The sequence below is a fragment of the Camellia sinensis genome, chromosome 4 (genome assembly GCF_055761805.1).
Source record: "Camellia sinensis isolate YWXY chromosome 4, ASM5576180v1, whole genome shotgun sequence".
NCBI classification, from domain to species: domain Eukaryota; kingdom Viridiplantae; phylum Streptophyta; class Magnoliopsida; order Ericales; family Theaceae; genus Camellia; species Camellia sinensis.
The window spans coordinates 7,586,434-7,604,244 of record NC_138964.1 but is presented as its reverse complement, the minus strand read 5'-3'; the positions used below and the strand labels follow the sequence as shown (position 1 = coordinate 7,604,244).

General features: G+C 35.8%; 2 protein-coding genes across 6 annotated transcripts; both read left to right on the top strand.

The window, feature by feature from the left end:
* Positions 1-4,248: 4,248 nt before the first annotated feature.
* On the top strand, positions 4,249-13,909 carry LOC114272470 (RING/FYVE/PHD-type zinc finger family protein). Of its 5 annotated transcripts, none has more exons than XM_028214184.2 (6): positions 4,255-4,476; positions 5,831-6,741; positions 7,980-8,180; positions 12,618-12,813; positions 12,907-12,946; positions 13,442-13,909. In XM_028214184.2, exons 2-5 carry the CDS (start codon positions 5,878-5,880, stop codon positions 12,927-12,929), a joined length of 1,284 nt encoding a protein of 427 aa, XP_028069985.2. In that variant the 5' UTR covers positions 4,255-4,476; positions 5,831-5,877; the 3' UTR covers positions 12,930-12,946; positions 13,442-13,909. The 5 variants fall into 5 exon arrangements, with proteins under 5 accessions (XP_028069982.2, XP_028069985.2, XP_028069984.2 ...); XM_082924195.1 differs by having other exon boundaries at positions 4,263-4,476; positions 5,853-6,741; XM_028214181.2 differs by lacking the exon at positions 12,907-12,946 and having other exon boundaries at positions 4,249-4,476.
* Positions 13,910-14,479: 570 nt separating this feature from the next.
* LOC114272469 (E3 ubiquitin-protein ligase RSL1) lies at positions 14,480-17,392 on the top strand. The gene is made up of 2 exons (XM_028214180.2): positions 14,480-16,084; positions 17,096-17,392. The coding sequence occupies exons 1-2, from the start codon at positions 15,078-15,080 to the stop codon at positions 17,166-17,168; spliced, it is 1,080 nt and encodes a 359-aa protein (XP_028069981.1). The 5' UTR covers positions 14,480-15,077; the 3' UTR covers positions 17,169-17,392.
* Positions 17,393-17,811: the final 419 nt, after the last annotated feature.

Genomic DNA, 17,811 nt, shown 5'->3' with positions numbered 1-17,811 from the left:
AAGCACTTAACATCATGATTGGGAGATAAACTGTGCAAATCAAACATGTATACATTTTCATCCCTATAACCAACAAAAAGCACTTTGTTTTCAGCATAATTTTTAATGGTGCAGTGGGATTTTTCAAAAGTGACATGATTGCATTTATCACACATTTGACTAATACTAAGCAAGTTATGTTTCAATCCTTTAACAAGCAACACATTTTCTATGATGGGTAAAGAAGTTTTACCAATACTACTTTCGCCGATGATCTTTCCTTTACTATTGTCTCCGAGGGTTACGTGACCTCCTTCTTTGGATTTGGGTTGAAAACATTACTCTATCTCCGGTCATGTGCCTTAAGCACGCACTATCAAGGTACCATCGATTGTTGCTGGATTTTGACCTAAAGCACACCTACAAAAATTAGATTTTTGTTGACCTTTTGGTACCCATTGTTTCTTGGGTTCATGAGAGTTAGGAGTCAAAGTGTTTTTAGGAACCTACTTCTTTTTCATTCCATCAAATGAGTTGCTCTTAGCAGGACATGAAAGAGAGATGTGACCTTTTCTTCCACAATAATGACATGTGAGATGAAAATAGTTAGACGATGCATAAACAAAGGTCTTTTTGGAATTTTTTGCTTTTGAAAAAGGTTTATAGCCAATTCCTATTCTTCCAAATGTTTGATTTTGACTTTTGAGAATTTTATCTAAAGTGTCTCTACCTTGAGTAAATTTTGAGAGAACATTTTTTAAATCTTTCATATTTTCATTTAAGATAATTTTCTCATTTTTCAAATTTTCATTTTCCTTTTGCAAATCATCTACTTTCTTTTCAAAAATGAAGAATTCTTTTTCCTTTGAAAATTCTTTCTCCTTTTCCAACGTCAAGACTTTATTTTCTAAAGTATTGATCTTAGAAGTCAGGGATTCCTTTTCTTGAGATCATTTTCTTTTGACAACTATTTTTCATATTTAATTTTTTAAATTCAGCATGCAATTCATCAAAGGCAGTTTGTAATTCATCAAAACTAAAGGAGTCATCATTTACCTCATCTTCAAGTGCCATTAAGCATAGATTTGCGACTTCATTTTTGCAAAGATTCGCCTTTGAGTCGCTATCATCATTATCTTCCCCCCAAGCTGCGATCATGGCCTTTTTCTTATCCTTCTTGAATTATTTTTTGAGCTCTGGACATTCCGGTTTGTAGTGTCCCGGCTTGTTACATTCATAGCAAGTAACTTCAGATTTTTTTATGACATTCTCCTTTTTGAAGATCTTTGTTGAAGTCTTTTCTAAAGAACTTTCTTACACCATGTTTCTTCTTCACAAACCTTTTGAATCTTTTGGTAATGAAAGCCATTTCTTCATCTTCTTCTGGAGCATCTTCTTCTTCCTCTTGAGACTTTGAGGTAGACTTGAAAGCTATCCCTTTCTTCTTATTTTTGTCTTCTTCTTCTTTTCCTTCTTGCATGATGATTTCATGGGTTATGAGAGATCTCATTAGCTCATCAAGACTCAATGTTGACAAGTCTCTTGCTTCTATCACTGCAATAACTTTGTTCTCCCAACTTTTTGGCAATGATCGGAGAATTTTTCTGACAATCTCTGCATTAGTATAAGTCTTCCCAAGAGATTTAAGACTGTTTATAATGTTTGTAAAGCGAGTGAACATTTGGGATATATTCTCATCAGATTTCATCTTGAAGAGCTCGTAATTGTGAACAAGCAAGCTCACCCTAGACTCTTTGACTTGAGTAATTCCCTCATGAGTTACAACAAGTTTATCCCAAATTTCTTTCGCATTTGTACAAGTGCATATTCTATTAAACTCAATACCATCAAGTGTACAATATAACATGTTAACAGCTTTGGCATTAGATTGAATATCTTTGTAATCAGCACTAGTCCACTCACTTTCAGGTTTGGGGACTAACATACCATCTATGGTTTTGGTACGGACTTTAGGACAATCACATATGATTTTCCAAACCCCATAGTTGGTAGATTGAATATGCATAATCATGCGAGTTTTCCAATAGTTGAAATTTGTGCCATTGAAGAAAGGTGGTCTATTTGAGGCTTGACCTTCAGGAAGAGAGGAGCTAGGGATTGCCATAAATCACTGTAAGACGGTTAAGTCATAATACTAGAGACGAGGCTCTGATACCAATTGTTATTTAGGAAGGCAACCCAAGATGGGGGGTGAATTAGGTAATTAAAAATTTGGTCCAAAAATGAAGTTGCAAAGATTAAGTATTTAATGGCAAATGACAATAAATGAATGGACAGAAAATAAAAGGAAATGAAAGAAGAACTTGACACAAGGATTTATAGTGGTTTGGCTCACCAGCCTACGACCACTCCTCAAGACACCTTTTTGAGAATTTCTTCACTATGAATAGATGCACCACCAAGCTCCACCTAGTTTGTGGATTTTTTCAAGGACTTACTTCAATCTGTTGAGATCCTCTCAACTAAATGCCTCACTTTACAAGTGTGTCATTCAGAAAATAAGGAATAAGAATAAAAAGTATAACTTTCCGCTTTTACAAATGTTCTCTTACAAAATATGGATATGAAAATGTAAGCTCTTAAGTAATTTAAGAGTCACTCAGATATGAAAATGAAAGTACAAAATGGAGTATATTAAAAGCCCTTGATTGCTCTTGAATGCTCTAGGCTTGTTGTATTAAAGAAGTGTGTTGAATGAACAAGAAGAATTGTATCTTTATAGCATTAATGGCTTCTAGCTATTGGAGAGAGGAGATTTGAATCTCTTAGCCGTTGGAGCAAATCAAGAAACATATCTTCCAGCTGCGTTTGATCAGAATGTAAAGGAGACAGACTGTATGTAGGTCTTGGGAAGAGAAGATATCATTAAATGCACAAACCTTTTATTTAATGCTCAACCTCATAAGTCAACTTCTTGGAGAGGATATGGTATCAGAAGATTTGTTCAGGGGTCAGAAGAAATGGCATATTCTGTACATAAGTTTGAAAAAGTGGCTGAGAAAAGGTCTGTAACAGTCTGGATCTGATTTGGCAGGTCGAATTTTTTTAAACCCAGATTTACAGGTGTCGACCCCTACAAATTGGGTGTCGACCCTTTGTATCTCTCTCTTCGCTGTATTGAGTCTCAAATGTCTTTGGTGTCGACCCTTATCATTCTTGGTGTCAACCGTTGCTGCTGAAATGCTTTTTGAAATTTAGTATGTGACCCTTGTGCTTTTTGGTGTCGACCCTTGCTGCTGAATTTGCATTCTAAAATTTAGTGTCGACCCTTGCTGCTAGAACACTTGTGCATTTTGAGCTTCATTCTGGTGTCGACCCATACCATCTTGGTATCGACCCTTAGACCTATTTTAAGTATAAATAGAGTTTTGCAATCAAGTTTTGATGCTCATGTTTTGAAGCCCCAAAAATCATTAAAAATGATACTTTAGAGTCATATGACTTCTAGAATTTATGAAGCACAATTTTTTATATTTTTATTTTGAAAACTTCAAATAGCAAAATAAGTTCAAAATATTTGTTCATAATCAAAATCAATAGAATTTAGAATTAAATAACCTTGGGGCTAACAGACCCCACTCATTAATCATAATTTAAGGTTTTTGGTATTTATAATATGATTAATGAGTGGTGTCAATAATAATGTCATAACTAGTGTTAGTACAATAGTTAGTACACTAATTGGTGCATATAACATTATTCTTCACCTTTTACTTACTTTTACTTTTTTTTCTTTTTCAAAACCCTTACCAAACACAACCTAAGGACATGAATAAATTTGATGGACCAATTTGTAATACGAATTTAAGATCTAATGAGAATGATGCAATTTTATCAACACAAAAGGGAAAAATTGTAATAAGTTCAAACTTGGAGGGAGATATCTTAATATACCTTAGCAATTTATTTAAAATATAGATTGTCCCTGTAGTTTAAAAATTATAAATATCCCATTGTTAAAATTTTTTATTTAACAAAATTAACTGAAAAAATAAAATTCTTAATTGCTTTCTTATACAATAATAAAATTACTTGAATTATTAATTAAATAAATTACTAATATTATTAAAAACTATTGATTAATTGGATAATTTATTAATAAAAGAAGTCATTTATTATGAAATTAAAATTTTTAATGGATGTGATATAATTTTTAAAACTGCAAATAACAATTTATATTTTAAATAAATGTTAGGGGTGTATTTGTAATTTACTATTTTTTTGATTGGTTTGTTGTTACTTCCTTCCGTGTACACACAGTATTTATCAAGTTGAGTTGGAAACGAAACCTCAAATTGAAAAAAAAAAAGAAAAAAAAAGAAAGAAGAAATTGGGGATTGGAAAAGGGGTTTGATCTCTCGAACAAAATCATCATCTAAGAGTCACAGAGCTGTTGAAGGATCAGGGGCCTCTTCATCTTCTCTGAAAAAATCAAAAGCTGACTGAGCATACAAACACGGCTAAAGCCAAAATAAGGTAAAATCAATTCTATTCTCTATGCGTTCAATTCCTTCCTTCTTATATAAATTTGTTGTTTTCTTTCTTTCTATTAGTAATTAGTATGATTAATATTTCTGTTTGTGTTGGTTGAATTTGAAGGAAGGTAACTCTGTATAAACCCTAATTCCAGAGCAATTTTAAAAATAATAATAAAAAAAAAGCTTTTAATTTTGCATTCTTGCCTTAAATTTTGTCTTTTCTAACCAAAAAGCTGCTATTTTTATTTCCGATTAAAGAAAATCCAATTGATTTTCAATTTGGCAGTAGATGAAGATGATTGATGATTCAGGGAAAGGGGGGGAAAAAAGAAATAAAAACTTTCAATTTTGCATCCATGCCTTAAATTTTGCATTTTTAACCAAAAAATATTTGTTTCCGAGAAGAGAAAATCCAATTAATTTGCTATTCGCACTGAATTCAGTTTGGGCAGTAGATGAAGATGCTTGATGATTCTGTTTTGAACATCTGTTATTTGTTGTTTGCATATTTAATTGAAGTGCTCAAATGGAAAAATAATGTAGGACGAGGGTTCAATTAAGTCTTAGCGGAGCTGCTGCATACATGCTATGATGCATTCCAGGATTTTCATGTTGCAAAATTATGGCTTGTGCTGATTATTATTATTTTTTCTTTTGAAACTGGCTTACCTATATGCTGAGTTTCCAAATTGGCCTTCAATTCATGAAAAGAAATATGAGAGAGGTGATTTTATTTGAGTGGACAAATGTACTTGTCAAACTAGGTTGCTTTAATTGAAATTCTTGTATTATTTGTAGCCTTGTAGAATGTCTCATAAGTATCACTTTTAGCTTCATCTCAGAGGAACTATTTTGAGTCCCTTTAGGGTCATTCAATTGTGCCAATTTAACAGAAAAAAGGATGAACACTTTATTGTGTTATTGATTATTGATTTTCTTCCCGCTGAAAATTTTAAGTGAACCCAAAAGTCAAAAAGTGGGAATGCATTTCCCTCTCATTTTCTTTTCCCCTATGTTTTCTATTATAACCAAACAAAAAGTGGGATTGCATTTCCTTTTCTCTTTCCATGCCCCTCATCAAATCTTCCAATCAAACACAACCTTAGTGGTTATATGACTTCCTCGTGTCCCTGAATCTGAACAGAATTATGGATTCATAACTGTTACATTTTTTTTTGTTTTTTTGAGGTAGTAGCGGGCATATGGTCCAGTTTAATGCTAGATATTGTTTCACCATTCACCACATGTGCTTTTTAGATCAAACATGAGTGGACCAAATTTGAGAACTATTTTTTTCTTGGTTCATTTTGTTTTGAAAATTGTGACTGGGATATCTGTTTTGATGATTGCAGTGTAATTTCTAGTTGATTTCAGTCAGTGGATGTATGCATCATAATTTATGGAAAAATCCGGGGGAAGAGTTTCATATGCTTCACTTTCTAATGTAGAAAAGGAAAGCAGCAATTTCCACTATATTGATGACTACATTGATTCTGCTTGGGATGTGCCAAAAGGCAATAGTACTTGCCCCTCAGGCTCAAGGTCCTTGGGACAAAAATATTCATATCAATATCCCCTTGAACCTGAAGAAAATTTTGAGGATGGATATGATTCTAGTGAAGATCATTGTAGTTCTGGGCAACAAATAATGCGTCCTGAGGTGAACTTGAAAAATGTCTTGAGTGGGATTGTTGCGATTGTGACTGGCCGTAATAAAGATTCAGATATCAGTGGAGGTCTGCAATTCTCCAGTTCAAATGTTTCATTTCTAGGCTCTGCTAAGAATGGAGAAACTTTCTTGCACTCTTCAGTTTACATACCGAGTGCCCCACCTCTTCTTGAGCCCACTGGGACTAACTATAGTGCTTACAAAGATGTGTTGGAAGCTGAACCCCCAGAGTGGCTCCCAGACAGTTCTACTACACTTTGCATGCAGTGCACTGCTCCTTTCACTGCCCTCACTCGTGGCAGACATCATTGTCGGTTTTGTGGAGGGATATTTTGTAGGGCATGCTCGAAGGGGAGGTGCTTGTTACCTGTTAAGTTCAGAGAGAGGAATCCGCAGAGAGTGTGCGACACCTGCTATGATAGGCTTGATCCTTTACAAAGTGTGCTTATCAACACCATTAGCAATGCAGTACAGGTTGCAAAGCATGATGTGATGGATTGGACAAGCATGAGGGGTTGGCTGAATCTTCCAGTGGGTCTGTCCATGGAATATGAGATATATAAATCGTCAAATACATTAAGGAGTTACTGCCAGGTGCTCTTCACGTATTTAGTGAAACACTTTTTCAACTAGTGACTGCTTTTGTTTAATCTAAAACCATTTTTATCTTCCAGCTGTGTCATACCATTGACTTATTGCTACTAGAACTTGCCAATTGACAATTATACCAATAGAATTTAATTGAAGTCTATAGGTATATACCTTGTATCATTATGACATGCTGGAAATATAAACTTGGTTGATATGATTTGACGATTGCACATCTGCAAACCTGAAGAGATTTCCACCCTCAGAGACTCTAAATGTTTTGAATTGGAATCACCAAAATATGATGTAACGCTGGTTTGAATTCCTCCCACAATCCAATAGGTAGTTCAACCCGACCGTGAACATCAATGTCAAATGATAGGAACTCCAAAACATGACCAGGGCAACATTCTTGCAACAGTGGTGCATGGGCAATGGTTTGTGGTTAGTGTGCTCTGACCAACCAATATGAATCACAGTGATTCATTTCAACGAAAAATGACAATTGCCGTACATTTTCTTCTTTCCTTGTGTAGAGGATGAAGAAAATCTGGCTCGTAAACAGTCAGGGGGGATGGCAATGGTCTACACGAGGAATGAAGGAAATGTACAACAATTGTCATTTTTCATTGAAATGAATCACTGTTATTCATATTATGATCGTAGGAAATTATTGCATAATGGTTGGTCAGAGTACAATAACCATGAACCTTTGCCCCACGCACCACTGTTGCAAGAATGTTGCCCCGGTTATGTTTTGGAGTTCCTGTCATTTGACATTGATCTTCATGGTTGGGTTGAACTACCTATTGGATTGTGGGAGGAACTCAAACCAGCATTGCATCGTATTTTGGTGATTCCAATTCAAAACATTTAGAGTCTCTGAGGGTGGAAATCTCTTCAGGTTTGCAGATGTGCAGTCGTCAAATCATATCAACCAAGTTTATATTTCCAGCATATGTCATAAATGATACATGGTATATACCTATAGACTTCAATTAAATTCTATTGGTATAATTGGCAATTCTATTGGTACACACACATGTGACAGTTGACTTGCCACCAATGGAAATTCTGGAGTTAGTAGTTTATAATATGAAACAGGAAGTCACACTTCTATTTATTTAACTTCAGTCAATGGTTAATTCATCTCTTTAACTGGAAACATTTTATCATAGTCCAGGTCAAGTGAATTTTATGTAGATTCTAAGTTTCTTACTATGAAGAAGTTTTTGAACAAACAGGTTGCCAGATTGGACCCCGAGAAGTCCATACCAACAGCAGTTCTAAAAGGAGCCAAAGGATTGGCAATTTTAACAGTTGTTAAAGCTGGAATGCTAGTTGCTTACAAACTTGGCTCTGGTTTGGTTGTTGCCCGAAAGTCTGATGGATCATGGTCTGCGCCATCTGCTATAGTTTCTGTTGGTTTAGGATGGGGTGCTCAGGTAAGCTTGCTATCAATTAACATGCAACTTAACATCTTCTATTGAGGGTGGTGCCAAGTAACTGCTTTTCTATTTAAAATAATGTTTAAATTGTGACCTTTTGGGCAATGTAATTGGAAATTTAGCTACTACACTTTGTTTATTCTCACCTTAAGTTTGCTTCGTTATTTATCTCTTTTAATTTAATTTTATTTTGTCATTGATACCCACTTGTTTTCTAAACCCACAACATTAGATATGTTGGGATGTTTCCATACTTACCAAAAGAAATGTAAGGTGGTTCTCCTTCACGTTATCCTTTAGTCATTTTTTGTAGTCATCACTCGTATTACTGGCTATTTTTTTTGTAGCCACTTGGAATATAGAAACCTGAACTGGGTAAGACAATGGAGTTGGTAGATGTTATGAGGAGAGTTAGTATAGCTTGCGTACAAGAAACTAAGTGGATGGGTGAGAAAGCTAGGGAAATTGAGGATACCAGTTTTAAACTGTATTATAGTAGTAAGGATATACGCAGGAATGGGGTAGGAATCTTAATTGTCAAGGGTCTTGTGGAGAATGTAGTGGCGGTCATTGGGAAAGGTGATGGGATTATGTTAGTTAAACTAGTTATTGGAGGGAATATAGTGAATGTTATTAGTGCATACGCCTCTTAAGTAGGATTAGATGATCAGACTAAGAGGGATTTTTGGGAGCAAATGGATGAGATCTTACAGGAGATACTGTAGGAGAGAACCTGGTTATAGGTGGAGGTTTTAATGGCCAGGTAGGCATAGATAAACTAGGCTATGAAAGAGTGCATGGTAGATATAGTGTTGGTGACAGAAATGAGACTAGAGAGAGTATTTTAGATTTTGTGTTGACTTCTAATCTAGTGGTGGCCAATACTATGTATAAGAAGAGGGAGGAGCATTTGATAACCTTTAAGGGTGGGTCAATTAAGAGCCAAATAGATTACTCCTTAGTGAGAAAAGTGGTCTGTCTAAAATGCAATGATTGTAAGGTGATTTTTGGAGAAAGTCTGACCTCTCAACATAGAATTTTGGTACTAGATTTATATTTTAGAGGGCAATACTAAGCTAGGAAGGATGGTAGGTGTCGTAGGACGAGATGGTGGGATCTAAAAGGGGATAAATTAAAAATATTTAAGAATAGAATGGATAAGGAAGGTTCTTGAGACTTGAAAAATGATGTTAACATTATGTGGGACTTGATGGCCAATTGTATGAGGAGAATCTCAAGAGAAGTGCTTGAAGAGTCGAAAGGAACGGGACCCAGCTCCAGGGAAATTTGGTGATGGAAGGAAGAGGTTTAAGCGGTAGTTAAGGCAAAAAAAAAAGTGCTTTAAAAAGTGGCAAAATGATAGAACTAAGGAAAACTTTAAGAGTTATAGATTGGCTAATAAGGAGGTCAAGAAAGTAGTGAGAAAAGTTAAGTTGAAAGCTTATGATGATCTATACACTAGACTAGATAGTAAGGAGGGAGGGAAGAGAGTATACAAACTTGCTAAGATACGCGAGATTAAAACAGGAGATTTTAATCAAGTTAAGTGCATCAAGAGTGAGGATTCTAAGGTATTGGTGAGGGATGAAGAGATTAAGGAAAGATGGAAGAACTATTTTGAGAAACTATATAGGGGAAGAAATAGCCAATAATACGATAAACCAAGACTATAGGTTCTATCGTAGAATTAGGAACTTTGAAGTGGAGGTTGCACTTAAGAAGATGAAATCAAATAAAGCTTTAGGATCAGATGATATTCCTGTTGAAGCTTGGAAGTGTTTGGGTAAAAAGGGGTTGCTTGGTTGACTAGGTTGTTTAGCAAAATTTTATTGACTAGGAACATACCAGATGAGTGGAGGAAGAGTATTTTAGTGTCAATCTATAAGAATAAAGGAGATGTCCAGAATTGCAACAACTATAGCGGAATCAAGTTAATGTGTCATATAATGAAAGTGTGGGAGAGGGTGATAGAATGCCGATTGCGAGATATAACAGAGAGGTATCAGAGAATTAATTTGGGTTTATGCCTGGCAGGTCAACAATGGAAGCGATCTATCTTTAAGGAGAGTAATAGAAAAGTGTAGAGAAAAGAAAAGAGACATTCATATGGTGTTTATCGACCTTGAGAAAGCATATGATAGAGTGTTCTGGGATATAATATGATGGGTGTTAGCGAAGAAATGGATGACAAAATGTTACATTGATGTGATTAGGGACATGTATGAAGGGTGGTGACCACTATTAGATCACCTGCTGGAGAGACAAATAAATTTCCTATCACTGTAGGGTTACATCAAGGATCTACCTTAAGTCCTTATCTTTTTACTTTAGTTATGGATGAGTTGACGAGAAATATCTAGGATGATGTGACATGGTGTATGCTTTTTGCAGACGATATAGTGCCAGTAGATGAGACTAGAAAATGAGTTAATACAAAGTTGGAGATTTGGAGAAAAGCTCTTGAATCTAAACGATTTCGGATAAGTAGAACTAAGACATAGTACATAGAGTGTAAATTTAGTAACAGTAATAATGAAAGTAGAGGAGAAGTGAAGATTGAGAGCCAAGAACTGCCTAAGAGTGAATATTTTCGTTATTTAGGGTCAATTATCACAACAGCAGGGGAGATTGATGCGGATGTGGTCTATAGGATTAAGGTAGGATGGTGTAAGTGGGGAAGTGCGTCTGGGATATTGTGCGATAAACGAATACCCATTGGACTTAAAGGTAAGTTATATAGAACGGCTATTAGACCAACGATGTTGTATGGGACGGAGTGTTGGGCAACCAAGAAACAACATGTAGATAAGATAAATGTGGCTGAGATGAAAATGCTAAGGTGGATGTATGGCAAGACTAGACAAGACAAAATTAGGAATGAGTAGGAGTAGCACTGATAGAAAATAAGTTGAGAGAGAATCGATTGAGATGGTTTGATCATATTTAACGGAGACCAACAGAGACAATAGTGAAGAAATGCAATGCTGTAACGGTAGATAGAAGTGTTAGGGGACGGGGTAGGCCTAGATAAACGTTGGTTAGCGTTGTAAATAGAGATATGAATTTACTTAATTTAACTAACGAAATGGCCTGATAGGACCGCGTGGAGAAGAAGGATTTATGGAGCCGACTCTATTTGATGGGACTTAAGACTTGGTTTGGTTCTTAGTTGCAGGAATCGTGCAAACAGGTGGCGATTCTTAGTAAGAATCGCGATTTTGCGTTTTCTAGAAAGAAACGTGTAAGAATCGTGTTTCTGAGGAGAGAGAAACGCGATTCAATCCAAGATGGGATCGTAAAGGGGAGAGAGAGACCTGGTCTCGCTATCGCCTTCTCCTTTGACATTGACGTCGACCTTCGACATCGTCTGTACTTTCAACATCGACCTTCGATCTGCTCTCGCCTCGCGATCTGCTCGCGATCTACTCCTCTTCGCTCTCGCCTTCGATCGTCTTGACATCGCCATGGCCATCGCCTTCGATCTGCTCTCCTTCTGCTTCTTCTCTCTCTCTCTCTCTCTCTCTCTCTCTCTCTCTCTCTTTCTTGTCGATTTGTGCTGTCTTCCCCCCTCCCGTTTTTAACATATAATAAATAATATAATTTGTTATATAATAATAAATCTAATTAAATTAAATATAATAAAAAAAAAATCTAATAAGATTTATAAAATAAATCATTATTTTACTATTTTTTATTATTTTACTGTTTTTTAACATATTTTATTATTTTACTGTTTTTTATTTATAATATATATCAATTAAAAATTAAAAAAAATTATATAAATAAATTAAAAATATTATCTATAAAAATAATACCTAAGATAAAAATAATAAATATATTTTAGAAATAACTATTAAAAATATATATATATATATATATATTACCGCTTCCCGAGGCGCTCCCAACTTAAGAAACTTCTATCAGCTCACACTTCTCCGCTCCCGCTCCCGCTCCCGCTCCCGCTTCGTGCAACTAAGGTTTGGTTTGGTTATCACCTTGCTATTGAACTAGACCAGATCATCATTTTCACACTTTGCAGCCTTACTAGAATGGCTTTTGTTTTACATGCATATGCATGGTCAACCCTTCATGTTGCATGCACTAATCTTGCATATACCTTTTTCTTCAATCTGCTCTACTCTACTGAAATCATGTACATCTGATTCATTTCATTACTCATGAAGTTCTGGAATATTTATGTGCTTAAAGAATGTGTCCGCGCATCTCTTTTTCATTACCATGATTGTCAGAGCCATTGTTTTTGTCATTAGCCAGATTTTGAGGCATTGATGTTCATGGGCACAGGCTACAATGGGCTCCAATGTGAATTCATGTTATCATTTCTTTGCAGATAAATGTTAGCCATAATTATTTGACTTTGGTTCCATATTGTCATCACAAGTGATGCCTTTTTCTTGACCTTTTATTATGTAGGTTGGGGGTGAGCTAATGGACTTCATAATTGTGCTCCATGATTCGAAAGCAGTAAAAACGTTTTGTAGTCGCATGCATTTTTCTCTTGGGGCTGGTTGTAGCGCTGCAGCTGGTCCTGTGGGAAGAGTATTGGAAGCAGATTTGCGAGCTGGAGACAGGGGCTCTGGCATGTGTTATACTTACAGTTGTAGCAAAGGTACTGTATGCTCGATCATTTTTTTCTACCCTTCCCAGAAATTACCTCGTTTTATGCATCATTTGGTTTATCCTCCTTTATTTTTTTTGATAGGGTGTTTCGAATTGGGCCCCTGATCAGCCTTAATTCTGTGGTAGGATGCATGCAACTGCAAAGCCTTTTTAAGTAACTGTTATATTTCACATAACCCATAATGTGAAGGGTTTAAGAATCTCATTAAAATACATAAAAGACATCATTTTTTTTCAATGTCCTTGGGATTGTGTTCTGCTTGCAATTTTTTTTAAAAAAAATTTCCCGAAAGAGCATAGCATTTTTGTACTGTGCAAATAATTTATATCTCAATCTTTTGACTGATTGAGTGATTTTAAAACCTTGGTGCGCAAGTGCCCAATTATCTGCTAGAAATTAGTGGGTGGGAGGATTATCCTCGCATTTTACATCTATTTGAGTAGCTTTCAATTAATTTCACTTGCTTATAACTCTAATAGTAAAGTTTCTACTAGTTGTAAGATGAGAATGCATGAGTTCAAATTGGAGAATGTATTTCCAGCTAATTACAAGTGAAGGTGTCTTGTTGAAGGGTTCAGAAGAGAAAGCCTGACGGTTTGTGTAAATAATTGGGCAGGTGCTTTTGTAGGAGTCTCACTGGAGGGGAGCATTGTTGCAACAAGAATGGACACTAATCTGCGCTTCTACGGTGATCCCTATCTCACGACAACTGATATTCTTCTTGGGACTGTCGACAGACCAAAGGCGGCTGAGCCTTTGTATGTTGCCCTCGGAGACCTTTACTCCAAACTTGTGTTACGGGCCAGTTTACACTGAAAATTACATGAATGACATGGCTTTGCTACTACTGAAGTGCCATGGCTCGGTGGGTTCTTCTGCCCCATTTTCCTATTCGAATGTAATAATGATTGTACATGTATGGTTCAAGGGGGATTGAAACATGGGCCTTCACAGAACAACTAAATGTATATATATACAAGTATACTTTGGTCCATTTGTATTTGTTTATTATTATACGGATTCATCTCGTTGGAACTTCTTTTCTTTATCTGATTATTTAACCGTGTGTCTATGTTTCTGATTATTTATGACCTCTCTTGTCTATCAAGTGATGCTGTGATCGGGTTGAGTATAGAGTTTCAGAAATTTTGTCGATGGAATATAATATACAGGTTCAATGATGCTATTAGCTTCACATTTTAGTAAGCCAAAGAATCCTAGTACTATTCGAAGTAAGGAAAGGAAAGGACCCTCCTAATATTTATTTTTTTTTTACTTTGGCCCACGCATACATGGACTCGCATTCGTGTGTGTAGTTAATTTGTTTTTTAAATTTACTTGCTATTTGATTGATTTGGGGTGTGTGTACTTCATTCTCATTCTGAGACTGAGAGGAGTGGTATAGTATATATTTAGGGCTAGTTTGACATGTACTAAATAAGCTAAAAAGTTAAAAAGTCACTATCTTATTTAAGTCACATCATCTTATTTAAATCACATCACCTCTTTAACACATCAAACCCAACCCAAACCCAACCCAAATCTACCAATAAGTCAAAAAGTGCACTTTTTTAGGACATCCTAAACCAACCCTTAGGACTTTTAATTTGAAGCTAATGGGTCCTATTTACCTTTCTGACTTAGTGGGTGCATGTTGAGTTGATTTTTTAATTTTTATGTTGAGTTGATTTTTTAATTTTTAAATTATAGTTAAGATTTAAAAAATCTCGTTTGAAAGGAGTGTCTTTTTATTTTTTTGATTTTTATAAAAATATAAATAAAATAATTATGATTAAAATATAATATTTTATTTTATTAATTTTTAGTTTATTTTGTCTTGTCATAACTATTTTAGCTCAAAAAATTTATATAAAACATAGCCTATAAGGTATTTCCTTACACTAGAAGGTTAAAAAAAAAAAAAAACAGAAAAAAAATTATCGTAACCAAAGATTGTATATTAGGAAAGTTGAATTTTAATTTGATTTCCTCCCGTGTGTCTTCTCTCTCTCTAGTCTTCTTCTAAAGTCGTTGGAAAAAAACGGAGGAAATGAAGAGGCTAATAAATCACTCGAAACACCTAAAACCCTCATCTTCAATCTTCTCTCTGCTCTCCCACAATTCAAACTTGTAGTATTGAATTTGAATGCTGTGCTACCCAGAATCCGAGAAAGACCCATCCGCATCGAGGTCATCATCATCGTCATCATCAATTTCAATCAGCACCATCTGAGACTGGACTCGACTCAACTATGAAGATGGCTACTCCAAATTCAAAATCAAGGCCCATCTCAATCCGCTGTAGCACGGTTTCCCCTGCTGAGATCGTTGATCTAGCAGACGACGAAGAAAACGAAAACGATGAAATATCACTACTCTACGCAACAACCAAGAACAAGGATGGTACCAACGCCAACAACGCAATCTCAGTTGAACACTACTCCGATCATAGAGACCTCCAGCTTGCCATCATGGCCTCTCTGCTTCCCCATACCCATACCCCCCCTCGCAAAAGAAGGATCATCGACATCGACCTATCCCTTTTCCCAGACAAAGACGACGACGACGACGACGATGATATTCAAGTTCTCGATTCTTCTTCGTCTTCATCGTTATTTCGAAAGCAATTTAGAGGCGGCCCTTCCATCACTGAACAGGGTCAGTCTTCCAAGTCCAAGTCCGAGACTGAGACCACAACCTTCATGTGTGAAATCTGCGTGGAACCGAAGCCTCTCAGCGATTCATTCAGCATAATGGGTTGCACCCACTCTTACTGTTCCGATTGTATTCTCAAATTCGTGGCCTCCAAGCTCCAGGATAACATTACCCAAATTCAATGTCCCGTCCCTGACTGCAACGGCCTCTTGGACCCAGAGCATTGCCGTCCCATTTTGCCCCCTGACGTCTTCGACAGATGGGGCACTGCTCTCTGCGAGGCTGTCATTCTCTCCTCCCACAAGTTCTATTGCCCTTACAAGGATTGCTCCGCCCTTTTGATCGATGATGGTGGAGAAGCTGGAGAGCAAGAGGTTATTACCCAGTCTGAGTGTCCCAATTGCAGGAGGTTGTTCTGCGCCCAGTGTAAGGTTCCGTGGCATTCGGGGATTGAATGCGCAGAGTTTCAGAAGCTGAACAAGGATGAGAGAGAAAAAGAAGACATCATGTTAATACAACTTGCTAAGAAGAACAAGTGGATTAGGTGTCCCAAGTGCAAGTTTTATGTTGAGAAATCTCAAGGTTGCTTGTTTATGATGTGCAGGTTGGTTGGTTTCCCAATTTCAGTTATTTATTTGTTTGTTTGTTTGGTCAATAGAATAAGGTTTTTGAAATTCTATATGATATTGTATTATGGTACTTGCATTCTAAACTGTAAAGTCATTCTTCTTGTTTATCTTCTGTTCATGTAGCATGGAAATGGACAGTTAGGGTGGATAGCAATATTATGGTTTCACCATGGCTCTGTTGGGTTTGAGCAATTTGACAAGAAATTATGAGAAATTGAACTTTTTTTCATGTTTGGTTTATAAATTAAGTGAGAAATAGTGAAAAATAATGAGAATTGAATAGAAAGAAAAACTCTCTTATTTTGTGTTTCATCTCTCACCAAAAACAAACAAATATGATTGGTTGTATATTTTCATAATGCCAAAATTGTACATCAATATATAAAGCAAGAAAAGGAATTTTACTCATATCCCCATCTGCTTCGTCAGTTACCCAAATATGATAATGAAAAAATGCATTAATTTTTTTTATTTTCTTAACCAGATGAGAAACTACAATTATAACTTTTTGTATCCCTTGTATGCTGTTATAATGTTCATGTGGCATGGACAACTGCTTCTTGGTCCTGTACTTTTGATCTTCGTAGTTGGTTGTTCATATTTTAATGGTGCTGCCATGTTTTTTATCCAAAATTTTGTTATTTTGAAGTAGAGACAAACGGACTTATGGTGGAAGTCTGGTGTATAAACAGTACTGTTCTTGATGTAGTTGTTCTCAACTCCGTCAAACTTCCTTTCATTTTTTTTTTCTGCATTTCTACTTCCTATGTCGTATGACCTTGGTCTTCAAGTTGAGAACATAAAAATCATTTGTAGTGTTTGATTGGTCTTTTTTAGCAAGCATGTCTCTTCAGTTGATGAAGATTGAAACTCGATCTGAACCATTTCCAATTGATTATATTGATTCATTTAATTAATTATTTATTTTTACTCCCAATCATCTGCTTACTTATATGTGTATATTTTGTTTTTGTGGATGATCACAGATGCGGACATACTTTTTGTTATAACTGCGGATCTCCTCTAATAGCCCACTACTGTAGTAAATGTAAGCATTAAGTCCTCATAGATGCCAGCCTTTTTGCTCTTCTACTGCAAGTTAAAATGTAGAAAAGTAGTGCATGATATGGTGCGCAGAGAATGGAAATATTATTATTTAGGTGTATATATGAAGTCCTTGGAAAACAAATCAGGATGTGAAAGTATATTTCAAATTAAAGCGTGGTCTTGAATTGTTTCAACCTTCAATTGAAATGTGAATGGAAATATATTATATAGTTGAATTTTGTTTGTGTGTGTGAAATATTTCTATCTATGCAAGTTCAAGTTTTTATTTATCTCTGGCATGATGTGAATCAGAGAGAGTTCCATTTTGGCTGTTACTGTAATCATTAACCTGATTTGGTTCTCCCTCAACAATAATATTCAGGGGATTTGTGGATGTTAATTGCTTCTCAGCTGGTCCATTAAAATTTTAAGATATGATATAAAGGGAATTGATTTTGTGTCGCCCGCCCATCTTCCTGGTCCTCTACTGGCTTTTACTTGAATACTTCCATGTTTTGTATCAGTGTTGAAGGAAAATTGGCTATTCTGACATTTTTTGTGTGCCATAATAAAACAAATAAGTAAACCTACTTTCATTGGAGGCTTTAGATTAATAGACCAACCTTTTTGCATCATAATCATAATCATAATCATA